This window comes from Scyliorhinus canicula, chromosome 9 (genome assembly GCF_902713615.1).
Source record: "Scyliorhinus canicula chromosome 9, sScyCan1.1, whole genome shotgun sequence".
In the NCBI taxonomy this organism is placed as follows: domain Eukaryota; kingdom Metazoa; phylum Chordata; class Chondrichthyes; order Carcharhiniformes; family Scyliorhinidae; genus Scyliorhinus; species Scyliorhinus canicula.
This window is the reverse complement of record NC_052154.1, coordinates 68,113,164-68,138,202: the sequence shown is the minus strand read 5'-3', so window position 1 is coordinate 68,138,202 and position 25,039 is coordinate 68,113,164. Positions and strand designations below refer to the sequence as shown.

The 25,039-nt window shown below is 46.9% G+C and overlaps 1 protein-coding gene across 3 annotated transcripts in view; it reads left to right on the top strand.

The window, feature by feature from the left end:
- Positions 1-25,039, top strand: part of LOC119971383 (sodium/hydrogen exchanger 5-like) — a 416,159-nt gene that overhangs the window by 154,635 nt on the left and 236,485 nt on the right. For all 3 annotated transcript variants that reach the window (XM_038806843.1, XM_038806842.1, XM_038806844.1), the window contains exon 2: positions 22,569-22,871. In XM_038806843.1, the coding sequence (XP_038662771.1) occupies positions 22,569-22,871 (303 nt within the window). The remainder of the gene's footprint in view (positions 1-22,568; positions 22,872-25,039) is intronic.

The window sequence follows — 25,039 nt, the reverse complement described above, 5'->3', positions numbered from 1 at the left end:
TTTGACTGCGCTCCAGCAACCCTTTCTTCACTTGCGGGGTTTTACCCGCCCACACAATGTCAAAAATATCCTTATTCACCCGCTTGAAAAAAGCCTTTGGGATGAAGATGGGGAGGCAATGAAAGACAAACAGAAATCTGGGGAGGACCGTCATTTTCATGGTCTGTACCCTCCCCGCCAGTGATAGCGGGAGCATGTCCCATCTCTTAAAATCCCCTTCCATTTATTCTACCAGTCGGGATAGGTTTAACTTGTGCACTGCCTCCCATTCCCGGGCCACCGGGATTCCCAGATACCAAAAGCTCTTTCCTACCACTCTAAGCGGTAGCTCTCCCAGTCTCTTCTCCTGCCCTCTTGCCTGGATTGCGAACATCTCACTTTTCCCTATGTTCAATTTATACCCCGAAAAATTGCCAAATTCACCCAAGATTCACAGACTTTTGGACCTTTTCCCCCGATTTTCTACCGGACTTGAACTGTAAAAATGAAGACAGAGGCAATTGTGCACTGAATTCCCACATCGGTGCATGGAGAGAAGGACTACTATAAATGCTCATAAAGGCAGAAACAGAAAGATAGAGGAGGCTTGGGCTGAAGCTGCAGTGGGACACAGCATGACAGAGGACCGGACCTCTGGTTTGTCGACCCAGTGGTCAACGGAGCAGCTGATGCAAGTTATTCAGGAAGGCTTTGCTAAACAGAATCCCGATAAGAGTCGATTGAGCGGCTGGAACTTAGATTGGACGCCCAAGATCGGGCAATCCAGAAGGTGGAGAAGGCGCTGGCTGAGCAGGAGGAACATCAAACTGTGCTGGAGTTGGAGGTGAGGATGCTGAGAGACCAGCGGAAGAAGCTCCTGGAGAAGGTGGAGGACCTAGAGAATAGGTCCCGCCGGCAGAACTTGAGAATCGTTGGGCACCCAGAGGGGTCCGAAGGGGCGGACGCTGGGGCATAAATCACAGGTATGTTTGAGAATCTGCTGTGGGATGGAGCATTCTCCCGACCCTTGGAAGTGGACAGGGCTCACAGAGCACTCGCGAGGAAGCCGCGAACGGGAGGCCCCCAGGGGCTGGTTTAGCTCACTCAGCTAAATCGCTGGCTTTTAAAGCAGACCAAGCAGGCCAGCAGCACGGTTCGATTCCCGTACCAGCCTCCCCGGACAGGCGCCGGAATGTGGCGACTAGGGGCTTTTCACAGTAACTTCATTGAAGCCTACTCGTGACAATAGGCGATTTTCATTTCATTTTCATTTCATTTCAATGGTGGTGAGATTCCATAGGTACTTGGATAAGGACCGCATTCTACAGTGGGCCAAACAGACACGGAGCTGTAAGTGGGACAATTGTATCCTGCGGGTCTACCAAGACCAGAGTGTGGAGGTGGCCAGGGGATGAGCAGGCTTCAACCAGATTAGGTCGATCCTTTTTAAGAAAAATGTGAAGTTTGGACTGTTGTAACCAGCCCGTCTCTGGGTCACATACGAGAAACATAATTTTTATTTCGAGTCGCCTGAGGACGGGCTGGACTTTGTGAAAAGGAAAGGACTGGTGGTAGATTGAGAACTTTTGAACTTTGCTGCAACGTTCATGTTTTTTTCTTTTGGTTTCTCTGTTCTTTAAAAAAAAAGTTTCTCGTTTTTCGTTTTGTGGGAGCATTTTGTAATGCTTTCTGTATTGATTTGGGACCAGTGACAGAGCTGAGTGAGTTAAGGTTTTCATTTGCACTGTTGGGGGATGGAGGTGTGCTTGTTTAGATTTTGATGTGTTTCTGTCGGGCAGTTGTGTGGGAATTATTTGATGTTGGAGTATGTTTGTATGAGCGGGGGGGGGGGGGGGGGGAAAGAGTGGGGAGGGGACAATAGGTGGGAGACTATCCGGCACCAGCGATGTGGGCCACCAAACTAGCTGGGCAGGCTAGCTCACGAAAGCGCAGTGGGGATGTGCATATGTTCGGTTTATTAAAGGGGTTGGGTTACAGAGTGTTGTTACTGGGGGGGGGGGATGTTCTGCTGACGAGGGAGGGACTTGGGCCAAGGGACAGAGAGGACATTGGGGGCGGAGGCTGCCTGGGGGCTGGCCTGTGGAGGTGCGGAGAATGGGCTGCAGGTGGGCCCAAAAAAGGGCATGGCTGATCGGCAAGGGGGGGGGGGGCAATGAGCCCCCCAACTAGGCTGATCACCTGGAATGTTCAAGGGTTAAATGGGCCGGTCAAGAGGGCACGTGTGTTAGCGCATCTTAGGGGACTGAAGGCGGACGTGGTAATGTTGCAGGAGACGCACCTTAGAGTAACTGACCAGATTAGATTGAGGAAAGGCTGGGTCAGTCAGGTCTTTCATTCGGGACTGGATTCAAAGACTAGAGTGGTCGCGATCCTGATCAATAAGCGGATGGTGTTTGAGGCGGGTAGAATAGTTTCGGATGTGGTAGGTTGCTACATTATGGTTAGTGGGAAGCTAGAGGGGGTGCAGGTAAATGTGAATGCGCCAAATTGGGATGATGTGGAGTTTATAAAGATGATGCTGGGGAAGATACCGGACCTGGACCCGCACAGGTTGGTCATGGGAGGGGACTTCAACACAGTTATTGACCCTGGCTTGGACCGATCAAGCTTGAAAACGGGCCGGGTGCCAGCAATGGCAAAGGAACTAAAAGGGTTCATGGAGCAGATGGGGGATGGATCCATGGAGATTTGGGCAGCCGTGGGGGAAGGAATTCTCCTTCTACTCACACGTGCATAAAGTGTACTCCCTGATCGATTTCTTCATTTTGAGCAGGGCCTTACTGGCAGGGGTGGTAGACACGGGGTACTCGGCGATCAGAATCTCAGACCATGCTCCGCACTGGGTTGACCTGCAGGTTAGTAAAGACAGTAACCAGCGCCCGCACTGGAGGTTAGATGTGGGACTTTTGGCTGACGAAGGGGTGTGCGAGCGGCTGAGGAAATGTATTCAGAACTACCTGCAGGTCAACGACACGGGGGAAATTTCAGCAGCGATGGTCTGGGAAGCACTGAAGGCAGTGGTCAGAGGGGAGCTGATCTCGATATGGGCCCATAGGGAGAAGGTGGACAGGGCAAAGACAGACCGACTGGTAAAGGAGATATTACAGATCGATAGGAGGTATGTGGAGACACCAGAGGCAGGGCTTTTAAGGGAATGGCGGAGACTGCAGGCGGAGTTCGGCTTGTTAACCACAGGGAGGGCAGTGGAGCAGCTGAGAAAGGCGAGGGGGGTAATCTATGAGTATGGAGAGAAGGCCATCAGAATGCTTGCACAGCAGCTTAGAAAGAGGGAGGCAGCCAGGGAGATAGGGAAAGTAAATGACTTAGATGGGAACCTGGTTGGAGATTCAGCAGGGGCGAAAAAGGCGTTTAGGGATTTCTACAGTAGGCTGTATAGGTCAGAACCCCCTAAGGGCCGGAGGGGATGAGGCACTTCTTGCGGGGGCTGAATTTCCCAAAGGTAGACGGGGAGCTGGTAGAAGGGCTGGGGGCCACAATCGGGTTGGAAGAGATAGTGGAGGGTCTGAAGGCCATGCAGGCGGGTAAAGCCCCGGGGCCAGACGGGTATCCAATGGAGTTTTATAAAAAATTCTCTGGGATATTGGGGCCGGTGTTGTTGAGGATGTTCAATGAGGCAAGGGAAAGAGGGGTGCTGCCCCCGACGATGTCACAGGCCATGATTTTGCTGATTCTGAAGCGGGACAAGAACCCGGAGCTGTGTGGGTCCTCCAGGCCGATATCCCTGTTGAATGTGGATGCCAAACTGCTGGCCAAACTTTTATCCTCCAGGATTGTGGATTGTGTTCCGGGTGTTATTGGGGAGGACCAGATGGGGTTTGTTAAGGGTAGGCAGTTGGTGGCCACTATAAGAAGGTTGTTAAATGTGATCATGATGCCCCCGGAAGGTAGGGAGGTGGAGGTAGTGATCGCAATGGATGCAGAAAAGGCTTTTGATTGGGTAGAATGGGATTACCTGTGGGAGGTACTGGAACTGTTCGGATTTGGGCGGGGCTTTATTTACTGGGTCAGGTTGCTGTATCAGGCTCCTGTGGCAAGTGTACAGATGAATAGGACAATATCGGACTATTTTAGACTGCACCGGGGGCGAGAGGGATGTCCCCTCTCCCCACTGTTGTTCGCACTTGCTATAGAGCCATTGGCAATTGCTCTGAAAGCCACAAGGGGCTGGAAGGGGCTGGTCCGGGGTGGGGTGGAGCATAGAGTCTCGCTCTATGCCGACGACCTGCTTCTGTATGTATCGGACCCATTAGAGGGGATGGAAGAAATCATGAGGATTCTAGGGGAATTTGGCCGGTTTTCGGGGTATAAGCTAAATATGGGGAAAAGTGAGATGTTTGCGATCGAGGCGAGGGGACAGGAGAGGCGATTGGGGGAGCTGCCGTTTAGATTAGTAGGGGGAAGCTTTAGGTAACTAGGCATTCAAGTGGCGCGGGAATGGGACCGGCTGCATAAATTAAATCTGGCCCGATTAGTAGACCAAATGAGGGTCGATTTTCAGAGATAGGATGTGCTCCCGTTGTCATTAGCTGGGTGGGTACATACGGTGAAGATGACGGTCCTCCTGAGATTCCTGTTCGTGTTTCAATGTCTCCTCATCTTTATTCCGCGGTCCTTTTTTAAACGGGTCCACAAAGTGATCTCTGACTTTGTTTGGGCAGGCAAGACCTCACCGGTAAGGAAGGTATTGCTTGAGCGGAGTCGGGGAGAGGGCAGGCTGGCGCTGCCAAATTTTAGTAACTACTACTGGGCGGCGAATATAGCCATGATCAGGAAGTGGGTGGTGTGGGAGAGGTCGGCATAGGAGCCTATGGAGGCGGCTTCATGCAAGGGCACCAGTTTTGGGGGCGTTGGTAACTGCGCCTCTGCCATTCCTGCACGGCACGGTACTCCACCAGCCTCGTGGTGGTGGCGGCCCTGAGAGTCTGGGGGCAATTGAGGAGACATGTGGGATCCGAGGGAGCATTGGTGTGGTCCCCAATCTGTAGTAATTACCGGTTTGCCCCGGGAAGTATAGATGGAGGGTTCCGGATATGGTGGAGAGCACGGATTGAGAGGATGGGGGATATGTTTATAGAGGGGAGCTTTCCGAGTATGAGGACGCTGGAGGAGAAGTTTGGGTTGGCGAGGGGAAACAAATTCAGGTATCTGCAGGTGCGGGACTTCCTATGTAAACAGGTGTCAACCTTCCCGCTCGTACCGCTAAGGGGGATTCAGGACAGGGTAGTTTCCAGAGGGTGGGTAGGAGAAGGGAGTGTCTCGGACATTTACAAGGAACTTATGGGGTCAGAGGAAACGCAGACCGAGGAGCTGGGAGGAGAGATAGAGCATGGTCTATGGGCGGACGCGTTGAGTAGAGTCAATGCGTCCGCAACATGTGCCAGGCTCAGCCTGATACAATTTAAGGTCGTTCATTGGGCTCACATGACAGTGGCCCGGATGAGCAGATTCTTTGTGGTGAAGACAGGTGTGCGGGAGGACCAGCGAATTCCGCCGGGTAGCTGTCAGGCCCCAGAGCCTTGCCCGACTGCATCCCTCCAGCCCCTCGATTATTTCTTCAATCTCAATTGAGGCTCCCAGCCATTCCACCAGATCCTCATCTACCCTCAGAAACCTCAACTGATCCAAAAACTGCCTCATCCCCTCCATCCCAGCCGGGAGTTCTGACTTATATAACTTACTATAAAGTCCTTACACTATAAAGTCCTCATTCACCCCCACTGGGTCCAGGACAGTATTCCCGCCTCTACTCTTTACTTTACCTATCTCCCTGGCCGCCTCCCTTTTCCTGAGCTGGAGAGCTAACATTCTGTTTGCCTTTTCCCCGTACTCATAAATCGCCCCCCTTGCCTTCCTCAACTGTTCCACCGCTTTCCCTGTAGTCAACAGCCCAAACTCCGCCTGTCACCTACGCCGCTCCCTCAGGAGCCCCGAGTCCAGGGCCTCCGAGTATCTCCTGTCCACCTAGAGTATCTCCTCAACTAACCTACCCATCTCGGCCAGTCCCGCCTTTTCTCTGTGGGCCCGTATCGAGATTAATTCCCCTCTGACCACTGCCTTTAAAAGCTTCCCAAACCGTCACTGCAGAGACCTCTCCAGTATCATTTGTTTCCAGGTAGTTCTGGATGGACTTGTTAACCCGCCCACAGTCCGCCTCGTCCGCTAGCAACCCCACATCCAGTCTCCACAGCGGGCGTTGTCCTCTCTCTACACTAACCCGTAGATCCACCCAATGTGGGCATGATCCGACACTACGATTGCCGAGTACTCAGTATCCACCACCTCTGGTATTAGCGCCCTGCTCGGAATAAAAAAGTCGATGCAAGACTATACCTTGTGGACATGAGAGAAAAAAAGGAAAACTCCTTCGTCCTCGGCCGTGCAAAACTTCATGGGTCTACTCCCCCCATCTGTTCCAGAAACACCTTCAATTCCTTTGCCGCAGCCGGCTGCCTCCCCGTCCTGAATTTTGACTGGTCCAATTCCGCATCAATGACTGTATTGAAGTCCCCTCCCATGATCAGGTTATGTGACTATAAGCCTGGTATCTTACCTAAAACCTGCCTCATAAATTCCATATCGTCCCAATTCGGAGCATATATGTTCACAAGTACCACCCGCATCCCCTTCCAGTTTCCCGTTCACCATTATGTACCTACCCCACTTGTCTGACACGATACTACCTGCCTCGGATGCCACTCATTTGCTGATCAAGATCGCTATCCCCCTAGTCTTTGAGTCCAGTCCTGAGTGGAATACTTGGCTAACCCACCCCTTTCTCAATCTCATCTGGTCTGTAACCTTTAGGTGCGTCTCTTGTAACATTGCCACGTCTGCCTTCAGCACCCACAAATGTGCAAACACGCGAGCCCTGTGGACCGGCCCATTCAGCCCTCAAACGTACCATGTAATTCCCCCCCCCCTCCCCGCCGCCTAGCCATCACCCCTTTTAGGCCAGCCTCTAGCTCGCGCCCTCCGCCTCCTCTAGCACTCCCCCCGGGCATTCGCCGTTCCTGACCTCCCATTTGTCCCCTAGTAACAGTTCCTCCCCTGTCAGCAAAGCAGCCCCACCCCCTCTCCCTCCCCCCCCTCGCAACAACACTAGCAACCCAACCCCCCAAGTCAAGCTCCAGCTTAACACCTGCTCGCACCCCCCACTGTGCTTCCGTGAGTCAGCTGACCCATGCTGACTTGATAGCGCCCGCCCCTGGCACCAAGCAGTCTGTCTCCCCATTGTTCTCTCCCCTCTTCCCCCACTTGGTCAAACATATTAAAAGCATCACATTCCCCATTAAACAAACATCAGAAAAAACAGTGAAGAAACAGCCACTTTAGAATAAAAAACACGCAAAAACAGAAACAGCTCCAAAGAACCCCCCCCCCCTCTAACCAGCTCCCTGCAAGACAAAGTTACCTTTAGCCATCCAAACAGCCCCTTATTACACATAACACTACTCATACTTATACAGCCCAGCACAACAAATCGCACCACACAGTACTCTCAAGGCTCATGTCTTTTAGTTCGCCTCCAGCCTCTTCGTTAATGAAAGTCCATACTTTGTAGTACTTCGAAGTAGAACTCCCGTTCCTCATGTGTGACCCACAGATGGGCTGGGTGCAACATCCCGAACTTCACCCCCTTCTTAAAGAGGGTCATTTTGCCCGATTGAACCCAGCTTGCCTCTTGGCCAAATCCACGCTCAGGTCCTGATAAATGCGCAGCTCACAATTCTCCCACTTGCTGCTCCATTCCTTCTTGGCCCACCGCTGAACGTGTTCTTTGTCCAGGAATCGGTGAAAGCATACCACCATTGACCTCAGCGACTCGTTCGCTCGGGGCTTCTTCGCGAGGGCTCTGTGCGCTTTATCCACTTCCAGGGACCGAGGAAACACCTCAGCCCCCATCAACTTCTCCAACATGTCTGTCACATAAGTCTTCGCCTCCATCCCTCACTGCCTTCAGGGAGGCCGGCAATTCTAACATCTTGCCTCCTGGACCTGTTCTCCAGGTCCTTCAGTTTCCCCTGCATTCCTTTCTGGTGGTCATCTCCACCTTGGTCTCCAGCACGGTTATATATTCCTTGTGCTCGGACACCTTTTTCTTCACCTCCTGGATCGCTCTTTCGTGGTCTCTTGATTCTGCACAACTTGATCAATCAAAGCCTTAATCGGGTCCAGCGTGTCCTTCTTCAGCTTGGCAAAGCAATCTTCGAAAAACTTCACCAGCTGCTCCGTCGACCACTACTGCTCCATCTCCCCACAGCCCTTGCTCTCGGCATGCTTTCCCGCGTTACCGGCTCTGCTTGCGTTTTCCTTATAGGACTTTGTCTTCTCACACGGCCACTTCTCCACACACCGGAAGGGGATTTCTCCTCACTGTCTCATTCTTCACCAATTTATCCCAGAAAATCTGGAAAAACTGGGGGAAAAAGGTCGAAAAGTCCGTCACAGGCAGGAGCTATCAAATGTGCGATCTACTCCTGCATGGCCGCCACCGGAATGAAGACACATTGTTAACAATCCATCGGCGAGATTCTCCGCAAAACGGAAAGGTGCCGTGGGACAGGCCGTGACCCACGGCAGCCTTCACGCCCACTTCCGGGGCCGATTCTCCCCCCCGGGCGGGGCTAGGAGCGCAGCCCCGTACATCACGGCGGCGCAGCCTTGACGACGGTTGTCAAGGCCGCACGTCAAGCGTCATGCCAGCTGACGCGGCCGATGACGTTGGCCACGCATGCGCAGGTTGGACAACGCCAACCCGCGCATGCGCAGTTGGTGTCTTTCCCCTCAGCCGCCCCGCAAGACGTGGCGGCTTGATCTTGCGGGGCGGCGGAGGGAAAAGAGTGCGCCTGTTACGGATGCATGGCCCACTTGGCACGGCCGAGGTACTGCCATGCCAATCAGGCCCCCAGATGCCCCAAACGGGCATCTGCCGCCTGTTTCACGACGGCAGTGAGCAGGTGTGTTTGCTGCCGTGTTGAAACGGGTGTGAAGGCCCGGCCGCTCGGCCCATCGGCCTCGGAGAATCACCGCTCGCCGTAAAAAACGGCGAGCAGCGATTCGTGGCGTGGGTCGGGCGTGGGGGGGGGGGGGGGAGAATAGCTGGAGGGCGTGAAAAATGTCGGGAGGCCCTCCCGCTATTCTCCCACCCGGCGTGGGGGGCGGAGAATCGCGCCCCATATATATCTATTTATCTTCCCAGCCCATTTTTCTGGGTGAACTTGTCTGTCCTCTGGCGTGTTAAAATAATGCTCCTTATTGGCCCCAATGTCCTGATGGATGTGGATTATATGTCCCTCCCATCCTCAGGATCACGTTCTTCTTTCTCAGTTAAGAATTCGGTCCTTGTCCTGATATTTATGGGGTTTAGCGATAATCGCCTGTGGGGGTTCTCTGTCTTTGGGCCTTTGCCGGGTGCAAGTGCCTCCCACCAACTTTCCAAGCATCTGCGCGACATACTCTGTCGGGTTTCCGCCCTCTGTGCCCTCAGGTAGTCCTACGACCCTTAGGTTCTGGTGGCGAGACCTGTTCTCCTAATCTTCCACCTTCCCCTCAAGCGTATGGGCAGCACGGTAGCATGGTGGTTAGCATAAATGCTTCACAGCTCCAGGGTCTCAGGTTCGATTCCCGGCTGGGTCACTGTCTGTGCGGAGTCTGCACGTCCTCCCTGTGTGTGCGTGGGTTTCCTCCGGGTGCTTCGGTTTCCTCCCACAGTCCAAAGATGTGCGGGTTAGGTGGATTGGCCATGATAAATTTCCCGTAGTGTAAAAAGTAAGGTTAAGAGAGGGAGGGGGGGGGGGGGGTTGGGTTGGGTTACGGGTATAACGTGGGTTTGAGTAGGGTGATCATTGCTCGGCACAACATTGAGGGCCAAAGGGCCTGTTCTGTGCTGTACTGTTCTATGTTCTCTATGTCGTCACCAACGTTGCAACTTCTGCCTCAAGCGAGGCTATACGATCGCCCTGGTCTGTGGCGGCCTCTCCAGTTCCCGCACTGTCATCTCCTGGCTCACCAGTCTCCGCTCCATTTGTTCAAGTGCCTTTCTGAAGGGGGCCAGCGCAATTTCTATGGCTGACATGAGGTCTTCTTTGATGGAATCCCTGTGCTTTTAGTGTACATGTGTACACTGTGGGGTGGGTAGGTCAACAGAGAACCTGCTCTGCAAGTTGCTTTACTTTTGAAAATATTCCGTGTTATCTCGCCCAGTGCACTTTGCAGCTGATTATAAAGGTTGAGGAGATTGAACAAATTAAACCTGCAAAGTGGCATAAAAGTCATAATCCCTTTAGTTACAGGAACTAATTCACCATGTGTTGTAATTCTACAAACATAAATAAGCTTTTTCTTTTAAATACAAAAGTATTTTTTATGTACATGTAGAACCATTGCAAAGAGAAGTAGTCACAATTGGTAACTCCATATTTTCTATTTTGTTTCTATTCTGTACTCCATCTGCTGTGCAGTCATGAATCATGCAGTAATCCAGTCAGAATAATAGCACGTGGAATATACTTCAGCCCCAACTGCTAAAGAATACTGCCCCCTGTCTGCAGTGACAGTGCATTACTCACATTCTAAATCTTCAAATCCAAAAGTGATTGGAAACAATTTTGAACCTACGTTCGCCACCAAGAAACAACCAGAATCAGGTGCAATTCGTGGTCCTGACCAATTTTCCTCCTTTAACCAACACCTTCAGACACATAGGGCAGGATTTAACTGACCCGTTAGCCGCTGCTACAAATCTCCTCATGGCCGCAAAATATTGTGAGAGGCCAGAAACGGAATTTACGCTGGTGAGATGTTCCCAAGCCTTCCACGATGATGTTATCAGATTCACACCAGGAGAGACGCAAACCTGATTTGCATCAATTAGAACATAGAACATAGAACATTACAGCGCAGTACGGGCCCTTCGGCCCTCGATGTTGCGCCGACCCGTGAAACCATCTGAAGCCTATTTGACCTACACTATTCCATTTTCATCCATTTGTCTATCCAGTGACCACTTAAATGCCCTTAAAGTTGGCGAGTCTACTACTGTTGCAGGCAGGGCATTCCACACCCCTACTACCCTCTGAGTAAAGAACCTGCCTCTGATATCTGTCCTATATCTACCACCCCTCAATTTAAAGCTATGTCCCCTCGTGTTGGTCATCACCATCCGAGGAAAGAGACTCTCACTGTCCACCCTATCTAACCCTCTGACTATCTTTTATGTCTCTATTAAGTCACCTCTCAGCCTTCTCCTCTCTAACGAAAACAACCTCAAGTCCCTGAGCCTTTCCTCGTAAGTTCTTCCCTCCATACCAGGCACCATCCAGTAAACCATACCAGTAAATCTCCTCTGAACCCTTTCCAAAGCTTCCACATCCTTCCTATAATGTGGTGACCAGAACTGCACGCAGTACTCCAGGAGCGGCCGCACCAGAGTTATGTACAGCTGCAGCATGACCTTGTGGCTCCGAAACTCAATCTCCCTACTGATAAAGGCTAGCACACCATATGCCTTCTTAACAGCCCTATTAACCTGGGTGGCAACTTTCAGGGATTTATATACCTGGATGCCGAGATCTCTCTGTTCATCTACACTACCAAGAATCTTGCCATTAGCCCAGTACTCTGCATCCCTGTTACTCCTTCCAAAGTGAACCACCTCACACTTTTCCGCATTAAACTCCATCTGCCACCTCTCAGCCCAGCTCTGCAGCTTATCTATGTCCCTCTGTATCCTATAACATCCTTCAGCACTATCCACAACTCCACCGACCTTTGTGTCATCTGCAAATTTACTAACCCATCCTTCTACACCCTCTTCCAGGTCATTTATAAAAATGACAAACAGCAGTGGCCCCAAAACAGATCCTTGCGATACACCACTAGTAACTGAACTCCAGGATGAACATTTGCCATCAACCACCACCCTCTGTCTTCTTTCAGCTAGCCAATTACTGATCCAAACCGCTAAATCACCTTCAATCCCATACTTCCTTATTTTCTGCAATAGTCTACCGTGGGGAACCTTATCAAACGCCTTACTGAAATCCATATACACCACATCAACCGGTTTACCCTCATTCACCTGTTTGGTCACCTTCTCAAAAAACTCAATAAGGTTTGTGAGGCATGACCTACCCTTCACAAAACCGTGTTGACTATCGCTAATCAACTTGTTCTTTTCAAGATGATTATAAACCCTATCTCTTATAACCTTTTCCAACATTTTACTCACAACCGAAGTAAGGCTCACAGGTTATAATTACCAGGGTTGTCTCTACTCCCCTTCTTGAACAAGGGGACAATATTTGCTATCCTCCAGTCTTCCGGCACTATTCCTGTTGACAAAGACGACATAAAGATCAAGGACAAAGGCTCTGCAATCTCCTCCCTGGCTTCCCAGAGAATCCTAGGATAAATCCCATCTGGCCCAGGGGACTTATCTATTTTTACATTTCCCAAAATTGCTAACACCTCCTCCTTGTGAACCTCAATTCCATCTAGCCTGGTCGACTGAACCTGAGTATTCTCCTTGACAACATTGTCTTTCTCCAGTGTAAACACTGACAAAAAATATCCATTTAATGCTTCCCCTATCTCCTCCGATTCCACACACAACTTTCCACTACTATCCTTGATTGGCCCTAATCTTACTCTAGTCATTCTTTTGTTCCTGATATACCTATAGAAAGCCTTAGTGTTTTCCTTGATCCTATCCACCAACGACTTTTCATGTCCTCTCCTCGCTCTTCTTAACTCTCCCTTTAGGTCCTTCCTGGCTAACTTGTAACTCTCAAGTGCCCTAACTGAGCCTTCATGTCTCATCCTAACATAAGCCTTCTTCTTCCTCTTGACAAGTGCTTCAACTTCCTTAGTAAACCACGGTTCCCTTGCTCGACAACTTCCTCCCTGCCTGACAGGTACATACTTATCAAGGACACGCAGTAGCTGTTCCTTGAAAAAGCTTTAATTTTACTAATTTTAATGCATTATAATGTTCTGAGCGAGGTTAAAGTTGAATCTTTAGTCAAATCGGACTTTAAAGTCCGATAGAACCAGCTCGGAGGTGGGGTGGGGGGGCACTGCGGTGGGGGTGGTTTCAAGGCTGTCAGGTGGGGGGAATTGGTTGAGGGCCTCCGGACGGGGCCACGGCTGGTGTGTGTAGCCCTGACACCTGCTGCCTGTGTCATTCAAACATTTTTAGAGCACGGTCTCAGTCTGCTGCCTGTGTTGTCAGTAAAGTTGAGTGAGTGCTGGAGTTGGTCAGCTGTTAGTGGCATGGGGGTATGTGGCGCCTGTGGGTGCGGGGCTCAAGAGGTGGGGGGAAGGTTTAATGAGACTGAAGGAGGTGGACTTAAGGGGCTAGCTGGATGAGATCCCCAAAAGACCGCCTTACATGAGAGATGGGTATTTTTACAAAATAATTACTCCAGCTTTTCATTTTCTTAACACAAGCTCAGCTCCGCAGATAGGGATACCTCATTGCTCAGTGGAGAATTGATTGATGCCAGAAAAGGCCTCAAGTTTGATTATTTCTTTCATGCTGTTTACAATCGTCGAAAAGATTTATGGAAGCCCGACAGCGATGAGATCTCAGGATGATGCAACCAGAGCAAGAAGGGTTCCTGTTAGCCTTGCCAATCCCTGAGGCAGAATGTAATTGTGCCATGTAACATTCCCGAAACTCATTCCCGTCAAACTCATTGGCTCTCATGAGTTAACCCTTAACAATGTCAGTTGCCACATTCTCAAAGTGAAGGAGAATGTGCTTTTCACAGCACAATCAATGGACATGAAACGTAGATGAAGTCCGAACGAAAGGCTTTAATTAGCAAGAAGTGAACCCGGCAGCAGACGTACAGAAGAATGGCTGGCTGCCGGGGAACCGCGGGTTCTTATACTCCACCTCGTAGGCGGAGCTACCTTCCTCTTAGCCAATCGGGCTGAGAGGCACTCTGCACCAATGGCAGCTCACACTCCCAGGTACCGTCAGTGGCGGACTGGCCAGGGTGTCAGATGCCCGATGGCAAGTGGGCCCCTGATGAAGTGGGCCCCCTATATCAAATAAAAATGCAATAAAGAAACAAACACAGACAACTGTTTTAGTAATAAAAGGAATAAGGAAAAAAAAGAGAACAGGACACAAATAAGCAGTGCATGAAAAGGAACGAAGCAGGGGAGGTAGTGGAAGGATGTGGAATAGGGGGGCCCGGGTCTGGCATAATTAAGGAAATTCCATGTTTTCAGCAAGAGTTTGTGAATTTAAAGATAAAGTTACAATTCGTGATTTGAGATGGTCGGTAACTTCAAAGGATATCAAGCAGTAGTCTTGGTTTAGCCGGTACATCGGTCCGGGGCCCGGAGAGCCAAGAAGAGGCCCATGAATCTCTGAAGGGCCCTTAAAAATTATAATTAATTAGATAAATAAATCTCCAACTTCTTTCCTGAGATTTGTATTATAACTTAATAAAATATAATTGTTTTTAAAAAGAGCAATACCAAATAAAAATGCAATAAAGAAACAAACAAATAATCACTCAGTGTATGAAGGAAGGAAGCAGTGTTAAACGGATGTGAAAAGGAGTGGAGGGGGGGGGAGGCTGGTTCACCCAGGTCGGACATAGTTGGAAATCCACGTTTTCAGCAAGAGTGTGTGAATTTAAAGATAAAGTTACAGTTCGTGATTTGAGATGGTCGGCAACTTGAAAGGATATCAAGCAGTACATAGGGTCATGAGGTCACCGAAAAGGAGAAGCGGTACCTTTGACCGTGAATCATGAGGTCAAAGATATTGATGTGATAAGCCATGATCGGTAAACTCAAAGGGTTGCGACTTGTAACACTACACTGGTATCAAACTGGACATGTTAAATTTGGTCGTGGGACCATTCTTAATGTCTTACTATAGTCGGACTAAACTTCTAAGTTTCAAAAGTTGTCTCAGTTGCTTGCTGGTGTGCACACTGGACAGTGGATTGTCTCCTCTTCTGAAGCTGCATAGGCCACAGTAGTATTGACTAATGAACATAGCCTACTGAAGTGTAAGTAAGTTATTTTATATTTTTTATCAAGTAGGGGTTTATCTGGCGTTCCTTCAAGTTATTCTTGCAATCATCAATATTAATTTTTCCCAATGTGGGCTATTTTTAATTAAGTTTTTATTTCAGGAATATTACCCCTACCAGCATGGAAAAGAAAAAGCATAAATCTGGGTCACTAAAACGCAATGAACAAAAAGAAGCAGAAAGGAAGGAGTCAGCCAAGCAATGCAGGCCTATTACAGAGTTTATAATACCACAAGCACAATCCACATCAATATCCAGTTCTGCAACAAATAATCAAGAAGCAATGACATGCGAGTTACAAGGACAGAGAAGAGCTACTTTGAATGTAGAGACAAATACAAGTGCATCCATTACTAATCAACCCAGGCCCAATATTTTTTCTGGCTTCCTTGTTCCGGTATCTGTACTGCCTGTAGTTGCAACACCTGAACACATAGCTTCAACTAGTGACAGGGAATCAGATATTCCTTCAAGCATAAATGACTTGGTTTCTGAAGCACGTCCTGTAAATGAACCTACGCAAGAAAATGAAAGATCAATTACTGGAATCTTCCAATGTCCATCACGAGCAAAGCTAAAACAGTTTTTTGCTGAACATCCACTTCAGCCACTTGATGATCTGCCATTTGATGCTCGTTTGTATGAGAGGAAAATTATGAATGACTCAGTCCCAAGAAAATGGCTAACATATAACAAAGAAAATAGATGCTTATATTGTTCATACTGCTTAGCCTTTGAGTTTCCCAACACTTGTAATCCATCACCCTTTGTACGTGGCTTTAGTGACTACAGGCGTATTAGCCAGAGCTTGACTTTACATAAATCGACAACAACACATGTCAGAAATGCTCAGCAATATATCAGTGTGGCTAATGATGGCATCTTAGAAATCTTTTTTGCAGCATCACTAATTAAAAGGAAAGAAGACGTATTGAAGCAGAGAAGTATTGACATGAGGATTATAGACATCATAAAGATGTTAGGCAAGCAAGCACTTCCTTTTCGAGGTCACAGAAATGAATCGGCCTACACTCTAGATAATCAGGTTCTGAATCATGGCAATTTTTTAGCTACAGTGCAGTTGATGGCAAAATATGACCCCATTATGGCAGCTCACGTTTCTGCAGTGCAAAACAAGCCTAAACAAAGAATAAAATGATTAAAGCAACAAGGAAAGGCTCAAAGTAAAGTCCGTGGTGGACTTGTTACATACCTGAGTAAAACAACTATAAACATGTTAATCAAAATTATGAGGAATATGATACAAGAAAGAATTAGTCATGAAGTTTCTCAAGCAAAATATTATTCTATTCAGGTTGATTCAACACAAGATAATTCATCCATCGATCAGTTTAGCATTATTATTCAGTATGTGCTTAAAGGTATTATCTGTGAGCGACTATTTTCAGTTGTGCCAAGTAATGATGGTACAGGACAGGGACTTTTTGATCTATTGATTGAAACATTACAGCATCTTAAAATTGACCCCCCAAAATGTTTATCTGATAGCACAGATGGCGCTGCAAGCTACCATGGCCAGTATAATGGTTTACAAAGTAAAATTGCTGATGTGGCTGATCAACATGTTCATATATTGTGCTTTGCCCATGTCTTGAATTTGGTGATAACTGAAACAACAAAATGTTGTGTGCCTGCAGTTTCTTTTTTCAATTTGCTCCAGAATATAGCAACTTTTGTGAAAGCATCATACAGGAGAATGGCTGTGTGGATAGAAGTTGTTGGAAAACATCTCGGACAAGAAAAAATGAAACGATTAAAGCTAATTGGTGAGACCAGATGGTCAGGAAAATCCAATGCAGCAACAACTATATTTGGACGTTTTGATGATGCCGCAGCCAGTACTTTCGTAAATCTATTGACATGCTTATCAATGATACAAGATTCAGAAAAGTTTGATGCAAAAACAAAACATGAAGCAAATGTTTTACTTCAAAGTCTTCTAAAGTTTGAAACCATATTGACAGCATTTACTTGTATATATTTGAAACTACAACCCTGTTATCAAGTTATCTACAGACAAGTGGTTTAGATATGTTTACTGCATGGAGTTTGGTAGATTCAGCTACAACAAAGTTGAAGGAACAGACAAGAACATTTGATAATGTTCAGAGCAAGGCTTTGGAATTTGTAAATAAATGTAATGACAGGATTTCACAGATGAATATGGATGAAAATCAAACATTGGAAATTGATGCGTTGGAAACAGCATTGCCAGTTAAGAGGCAGAGGAAGAAGAAAAGAATGGCAGATGAGCTTATTGATGATGAAAGAAATTCTTCAGATTCTCTAGCTGATTTTCGAGTAAATGTGTTTAACCTAATAATGGATCGCATTGTCCAGTCACTAGAATCACGCTTTGTACATCACAAACAGTTGTATAAAGATTTGTCCTGCTTGGACCCAGCAAAGTTTAAAACTATTGCAGAGAAGGGCCTTGAAGATGAAGCATTGGAAGGTATTATTAAGCTGTTTCCACAAATTAGCAAAGATCAAGTAATATTGGAATTGTTTTCTTTTGCATCAAACTTTGACGTATTAAAGCTATTGCTTAATGATGGTGAGAATATGGATTCCAGTTGCAACAATTGTAAAATTTGCAGCACTTGCCCATCGTGTGTACTAAAAATTCTGGCATCCAACAGACTTCATGACAAGGCATATGATAACCTTTATGAACTTTATAAAGTCATCTGCACACTATCAGTTACTCAAGTCCAATGTGAGAGGACATTTTCAAAGCTAAAGATCATAAAGACAAGGTTAAGAAATTCGCTGTCTGAGGGGAATTTGGAATCATACATGTTGCTATCCATTGAAAAGGAATTGTTAGATGAATTGGACGCAGAAGCAATTATTGGCAGATTTGCACAATCATCTAGCGAACACAAACGATTGCTCTTAATATAGTGGACTGCATGCAATGCTTTATTGTGCTTTTGAACTATCTGTTAATGTGTAAATTGTGCAGTAAACTATTTAAAAATATCAACCAATTACTTAAAATTTAAAAAAATAAATAAAAAATTCAATTATAACATTCTGTATTTACATTTGGTATCTACTGCCAGTAATATGTACAGTACATGTACACTGTAATTACTAAGAAATACACATTTTTTCCACAAACATTTTAATTGTACCCATTTTTCCATATGTATTTTTTGAAAATGTTATTTATTCGTTATGAAAATTAAATGATAGCATTGTAGTTGTGGGTGGGCCCCCTTTGTCTCCTGGCAACCAATATTTTTAGACCCAGTCCGCCACTGGGTACCGTAATACCCCTAGTCATACTACCACACACAGTAACTTAATTGCAGTGTTAATGTAAGCTTACTTGAGACACAAATAAAGATTATTATAACTCATGGCTCATGGTTTTCTGCATTGCAGGAATTCTATGATTCAAGGATAAATGCTTGGGTGCATGGGATCACGAGGGAGTCTGTCTCGCATAAATACCGGACCCCAGCGTCTGCCGTTGAGGATCCATTAGCCCTCAAGGTGGATAGAACCATTCAGTTGACCCTGGCTATGAGGGATGGTAGACTATTGAAACCTCCTGTCAGAATCCCCTGTGATGTAGAGATTAAGGGAGGGAACAATCATACGGGAGGCCAGAGGCGACTCTGAAGGCATACTGGAGATGGAATGGCATCTGAGATGTGAGTAAGTGGTAGCCGCCAGATAAGGTGTAGGACTGGCTGATACCAGGACCGGGATGACAATGGATGAGGGGAAGTACTGAAGTTAAGCAGCTGCAACACCAACCTGACTGTCTCTCTCTGGGTAATGTTGAGGAAAATCACACTTAGCTGCAGGTCTTTCACATTTACTTTCCTGTGTATACAAACAAAATACCTGTTGTCCAGTGGGACTATGTGGAAGGATGTTGCTTCAGACTTGAGTCATCTCCGTTTGCCCGGAAAAGTCTTTGCTATATTTGGCACCCTCCTCAAAGTTCTCCTCATCTGATTGTGGCAGTTTGTGTTAGGTAATGGTAGCCACCTTACCTAAGTGATTGGTTTCTCTTAATATAACAACTGCAGTATTCAACATGTGTTGAGACAATGCTGTTCAGCAATTTGACTTTGGGGTAATGGTTAAACCTGCATCTGCCCTCACCTGTTACCTCTGATTGATATGGAGTGGTACCTTCTGGAATGTGCAATCAGTAACAGGAACCCTTGTGTCGTTTGTAGGGGTTTTAGTCAAGTATATAAATTTTAGTGGCACATATAGGCAGTGATACAACAATATTGTCATATTGCCAATTAACGTTGTCAGACTGCAAAAGTGACATGATGTTTAACATTAAAATTCTGTTACCAAGACAACAATGTGCTTTTAAATTAATACAGGGATTATAGGCCATATTAAAATGTCTCTTCAGATGTAGTTTGAGAATGGAGCTTTCACAATAGAGTGTGACGTTTAATAAATGAATCATCCGGTATAAAGTGGATGTTGTTAGTTAAATGTCAGAAGTAGTTCATTCACCGTGACATTATTCCTATATGATTAAAATAAAGTTAAAAATAATAAAAGCTTATTTTCTGCTCACCCTGCATTCTGCCTTTTCTCTCCACCTGTTTTCCATTTTAGTTAATGTTACTTTTTACTCTTTTTATATTTAAAAGCTAGGTTGAGTCTCTCTAAACTGTTTACTCATCAGATCCATAAAACTAAAAAGAAAGAGGAAATGTTTCCTTCCTTCAACCTCAGCTGGCTTTGAAGGCAGAATGCGTGATGAAAAACCTGTAGGTTAACTGAGTAATGCCCAGTGCCCGGCAACGTGTTTCACACAGGTCTTATCTCAATACATATAACCAGATCTTGACAACTACATTGTGTGAGTCTGCAAGTGAGGCTAACTTGATAGCCATCAAGTGTCAAATTTATGAGTTACCATTTCCCTGGTGAATGGAGATCTTTATCATATCTGCCATCCACTATGACCTTCTCGGTACAGTTGAGTGTTTTGCATGTAGAATGTTCTGCATCTTAACTGTGCCAATAATGCAGGAATATGCTATACCATCAGGGTAAAAAAAAAACATGTGATTCACTTACTGGTGGAAAAGGAACTTACATTGACATAGTACTTTTCGTCACAAGCCATGGAGTCATTATGGCACAAAAGGAGGCCATTCAGCCCATTGAGCCCAAGCTGGTTTACTGCAGAGCAATCCAATCAGTCCCATTCCTCTGCTCCATCCTCTTGGACCTGAAAGTTTATTTCCTTAAAGAGCCCATCCAGTTCCCTTTTCAAATCATTAATCAACTCTTTTGTAAATCTATGCTGACTCTGCCCAACCCTGCTACTGTTTTACAAGTGCTCTTCTGTTAAATCTTTTACAATGGACTCAAGCATTTTCACCACTATCGACATCAGGCTGACTGGTGTATAATTTATTGTTTTCTCTCCACCTTTTTTAAATAGTGGAGTTACATTAGCTACTCTCCAGTCTGTCGGAACTGTTGCAGTCAATAGAATCTTGGAAGATGATAACCCACTATTCTAGGGTCACTTCCTTAAGTATTCTGGAATGTAGATTATTCTGGTCCTGGGGATTTATTGGTCTTCAATCCCATCAATTTTCCCAACACCATTTCTCTACTAATACCGATTTCCTTCAATTCCTCCCTCTCACTAAACACCATCATCCCCATCATTTCTGGTATATTATTTTGTCCTCCTAAAGATGGAACCAAACTGTGACCCCTGTTTGATTCAGGCCCTTGATTTCTCTTCCTATCACTTCTCTTAAACCCTTTTCTGTCTTTTGTTCTTGTCCGTGTTTCCCCCTACTCTGACTTCTTGCATAGGTTCCCATCCCCCTGCCATGTAGTTTAAATCCTCCACAAACAATCTACCAAATACTAGGACATCAGACCCAATCCTGTCCAGGTGTAACCTGTCCAGTTTGTACTGGTTCCACCTCCCTCAGATCCGGTCCCAATGTCCCAGGAATCTGAAACTCTTCCCTTTCGCACATCTCTACCTATCTAACCAGTCATAATCTTGTACACCTCCATCAAATCTCCTCTCAGTCTCCTTTGTTCTAAGGAGAACAATCACAGCCTCTCCAACTTAACCTTACAGCTAAAATCCCTCATCCCTGGAACCACTCTGGTAAATCTACTCTGCAACTTCTCAATGACCTTCACATCCCAAAGAGAATTTCAGCCTAGAAAGTAATCTTTTGAAATGTGATCACTGTTGTAAAGTTGGGAAATGCGATGACAGTCAGCTGGCATACGGTAAGCTCCCACAAACACCAATGAGATATATAATCACACAAACTGTCTTAATGATATTGGTTCAAGGATAAATATTGGTTATACCACCAGGAGAACACCCTGCTCCTCCTCAATGAAAAATGAAAATTGCTTATTGTCACGAGTAGGCTTCAATGAAGTTACTGTGAAAAGCCCCTAGTCGCCACATTCCGTCACCTGTTCGGGGAGGCTGTTACGGGAATCGAACCGTGCTGCTGGCCTGCCTTGGTCTGCTTTCAAAGCCAGTGATTTAGCCCAGTGTGCTAAACAGCCCCTAGTGCCATGAGACCTTTTACACAACCTGAGAGGACAAGTCCATTTTACAGCTCCTCTAAAAGACAGTATCCACAATACTTCAGCATTCCCTCAGTTCTGCATTGAAGTGCCAGCTAAGATTATATGCTCAAGCCCCTGGAGAGAGGTTTGATCACAGAGCATTTCAGTCTCACAAGACACGAGGCATGAGGGAAGGTAGTCACTGACTACCATTGATCCAAAGCTGACATCAGAAGCTTCCTCATCCACTCTCCATAAATGGCCATGGGAAAATAATGGTAGGATGGATACCCAAAATATTAAAGCATTCTAAAAAATAAACAGTAGATTTGCTAACCTTCACTGCCATAGATCTTTCCTGTCTTACTAGCTGTGGCTTACCTTCTGTTTTATTTCTGAGCTTCCATTCTTCTCCTTGTTCATCTCAACTGCATTGACTTTTGTTCCCTCAATGTAGCTTTTCTGCTCTCTGTGCAAATGTGACTTTTCTCCTCCTTTATGGCTCATTTGTTCTGTGCCCCAATGCCCATATCCCACTAACACCACTCCATGTGGACAGCACCCGAGGAATCAGGCAGTTCATAGAATCCTTACAGTGCAAAAGGGGGTCATTCCGCCCATCTACTTTTGGTACATGTTAAAATTGTTCCTTTTAAATTGATGTTTTTACAACATCACACGTGAAGGGCTGAGGAATGGGACTAGCTGGTTAGCCCTTTTGGGAGCCGGTGCGGACATGATGGGCCGAATGGCCTCATTTTGTGCTGTAAATAACAACTGAAACGATTTTGAATGCAACTCCTACCCTCTCAGACTATAGTTACACTGACTACAACTTGCATTTGTAAATGGTTATATCGATAATCAACAAACATGCATACTAACCTTTCTTTGTGTGTTCATTTTTAGTGTTCCATCTCTCAAGCAAAGTGACAACCGTGGTGCCAGAAAGCTGCCTGCTGATCTTTCTGGGTTTGGGCCTTGGTGGTATTGTCCTTGCAGCTGCCAAGAAACCAGAGTACCAGCTGGACCCAGATACATTCTTTCTATTTCTTCTGCCGCCCATTGTGCTAGACTCGGGGTACTTCATGCCCAGCAGACTCTTCTTTGACAACTTTGGTGCAATTCTGATGTATGCAGTAATCGGCACCCTTTGGAATTCATTTACAACTGGAACAGCGCTTTGGGCTGTCAAACTAGCTGGCCTCATGGGTAAGTTGCAGTCTATCATGACTCTTGCTCTGTTTACTGTAATGATATGTATATATGTAGATAACTAAAGGGTTAATTATAACATCTAACTATAATACTACCACTAGAGGGCACCACTAGATCCCACTATAAGAATCAGCTCCCAGAGGATCTTGGTCTCTTTCCACCCAGGAGTGACTAGACAGCATTAGCGTATGAGAGATAGATCACAGCATAGTTAGCACACGTCGTTTTGAATTAGTTAATACATTAATTTTTAATTACTTGATTGCTAGTGATAGTTCGACAGAGTGCCAAACTCAATTATAATTAATTGTTACTTAATAAATTAGTTTGCTTTAAGTTGAAGACTTGTGGGGTGAAATTCTCCCCTACCCAGCGGGGCGGGAGTCCCGGTGTAGCGGAATTCTCCGCACCTTTAGGGGCTAAGCCCTCACATTGAGGGGCTAGGCCCGCGCTGGAACGGTTGGCACCACACCGACTGGCGCCAAAACCGGCAACAGCAGCCTTTGACGCCCGCCGCCGGGGCTGGCCGAAAGGCCTTCGCCGGTTCGCGTATGCGCCGGTGACTCAGCTGCCGCTGATGTCACCACCGGCGCATGCGCGCTGGGGGATTCTCTTCTGCCTTCGCCATGGTGGAGGCCGTGGCGGCGGCAGAAGAAAAAGAGTGCCCCCACGGCACTGGCCCGCTCGCCGATCGTTGGGCCCCGATTGCGGGCCTGGCCACCGTGGGGCCACCCCCCGGGGTCCGATCACCCCGCGCACCCCCCCCCCCCCCCCAGGACCCCGGGGGCCCGCCCGCACCGTCGAATCTGCCAGCACAGAGGTGGTTCAAACCACGGCGGCGGGAGAGGCCTCTCAGTGGCGGGACTTCGGCCCATCCGGGCCAGAGAATAACGGCAGCACAGAAACCCATAGCCTCCCGCCGGCCCCCGTCTTCTCCGAGGCAGGCGCCGGGATTGGCAGCACACTGACTTTTTGCAGGTGGGTGAATTCTGGACATGGCGGGGGTAGGATTTTCGGCGGCCCCGAGCAACTCTCCGACCCTGCTGGGTGTCGGAGAATTTCGCCCGTGGTTCTTCAGGATCACACCATCAGGCCTTCTGGACATTTAGCAACTAGTAACGATATATATTACTGAACCCAGTAATATAACATTGACCATTATGGATCAATTCACACTGGTAGATCTGCACTGTATAAAAAGGGCAATGTTAGAGCCTTAAACAGTAAATGGACTAATAGTTCCAAAAGTTTGCATCTTTCCAGAACAGGCTGTTGGGATCTTTTCTTTCATCAACTTTATAAAGTTGAGTCCATCATTTTGCCTGTTCTCTTATCAGAATTGTGCAAATAAAGTTTATGGAATGGATTTATGCATGCTCCTTTACTCCAGTAATTGTCACTGTTTCTTATTGAATTGAGCTTGGTATCTGATCATGTGTCAGTCAGACGGGTTTGAGCCGGAGCACTGAGGAAAGAGCTCTATTAACAGATGCTGAACTGTGCTGCAGTTAGTGTTAGTCTGCTTCATTCAATTCTTGATAATAGAGAACCCTGAAACAGGTAGAAAAGGAATTTAGCAAGTTGCCTTTTGGCAGTCCTTTGTCTCATTTTGTCATGCATAATTCCACACTCTTACTCTCCTCGGGGTGACTTTTAATTCTTGGCAATTGTGTGAAATAGGCAATATCACACATTATATATCTTTCACCATTTTGTTTTTCATTTACTCCTCCAGACTCCAGTGGTCTGGCAAATCTACCTTCCACATGCATGTCCCTAAACCTCACCACCCCCTCCCTCCCTCTTCCACGTTTTGTAGGTAGTGTCCACTCCCACCGAAATGAATCCATGGTAGCCACAAATTGGTGCAGACACGGACATCCTCCTCAACCTGAAATGGTGTCTGAATTTGTTCCAGACTTTCAATGATGCTACCACCACCAGGCTCGTCGAGAACCTGGCCAGAGAGCACTGGAGAGGGGCAGCAACCAGCACCTGCAAGGCCGTCCCTACACATGATGCTTCCTCCATCTACATCCACTACACCCCTGGATCCCCAAGCCAAACCCACACCCTTTCCATGTTCGCTGCCCGGTAATAATACACAACGTTTGGCAGTGCCAGACCTCCCGAGTGCCATCCCCCCCTGCAAGACGGTTCTA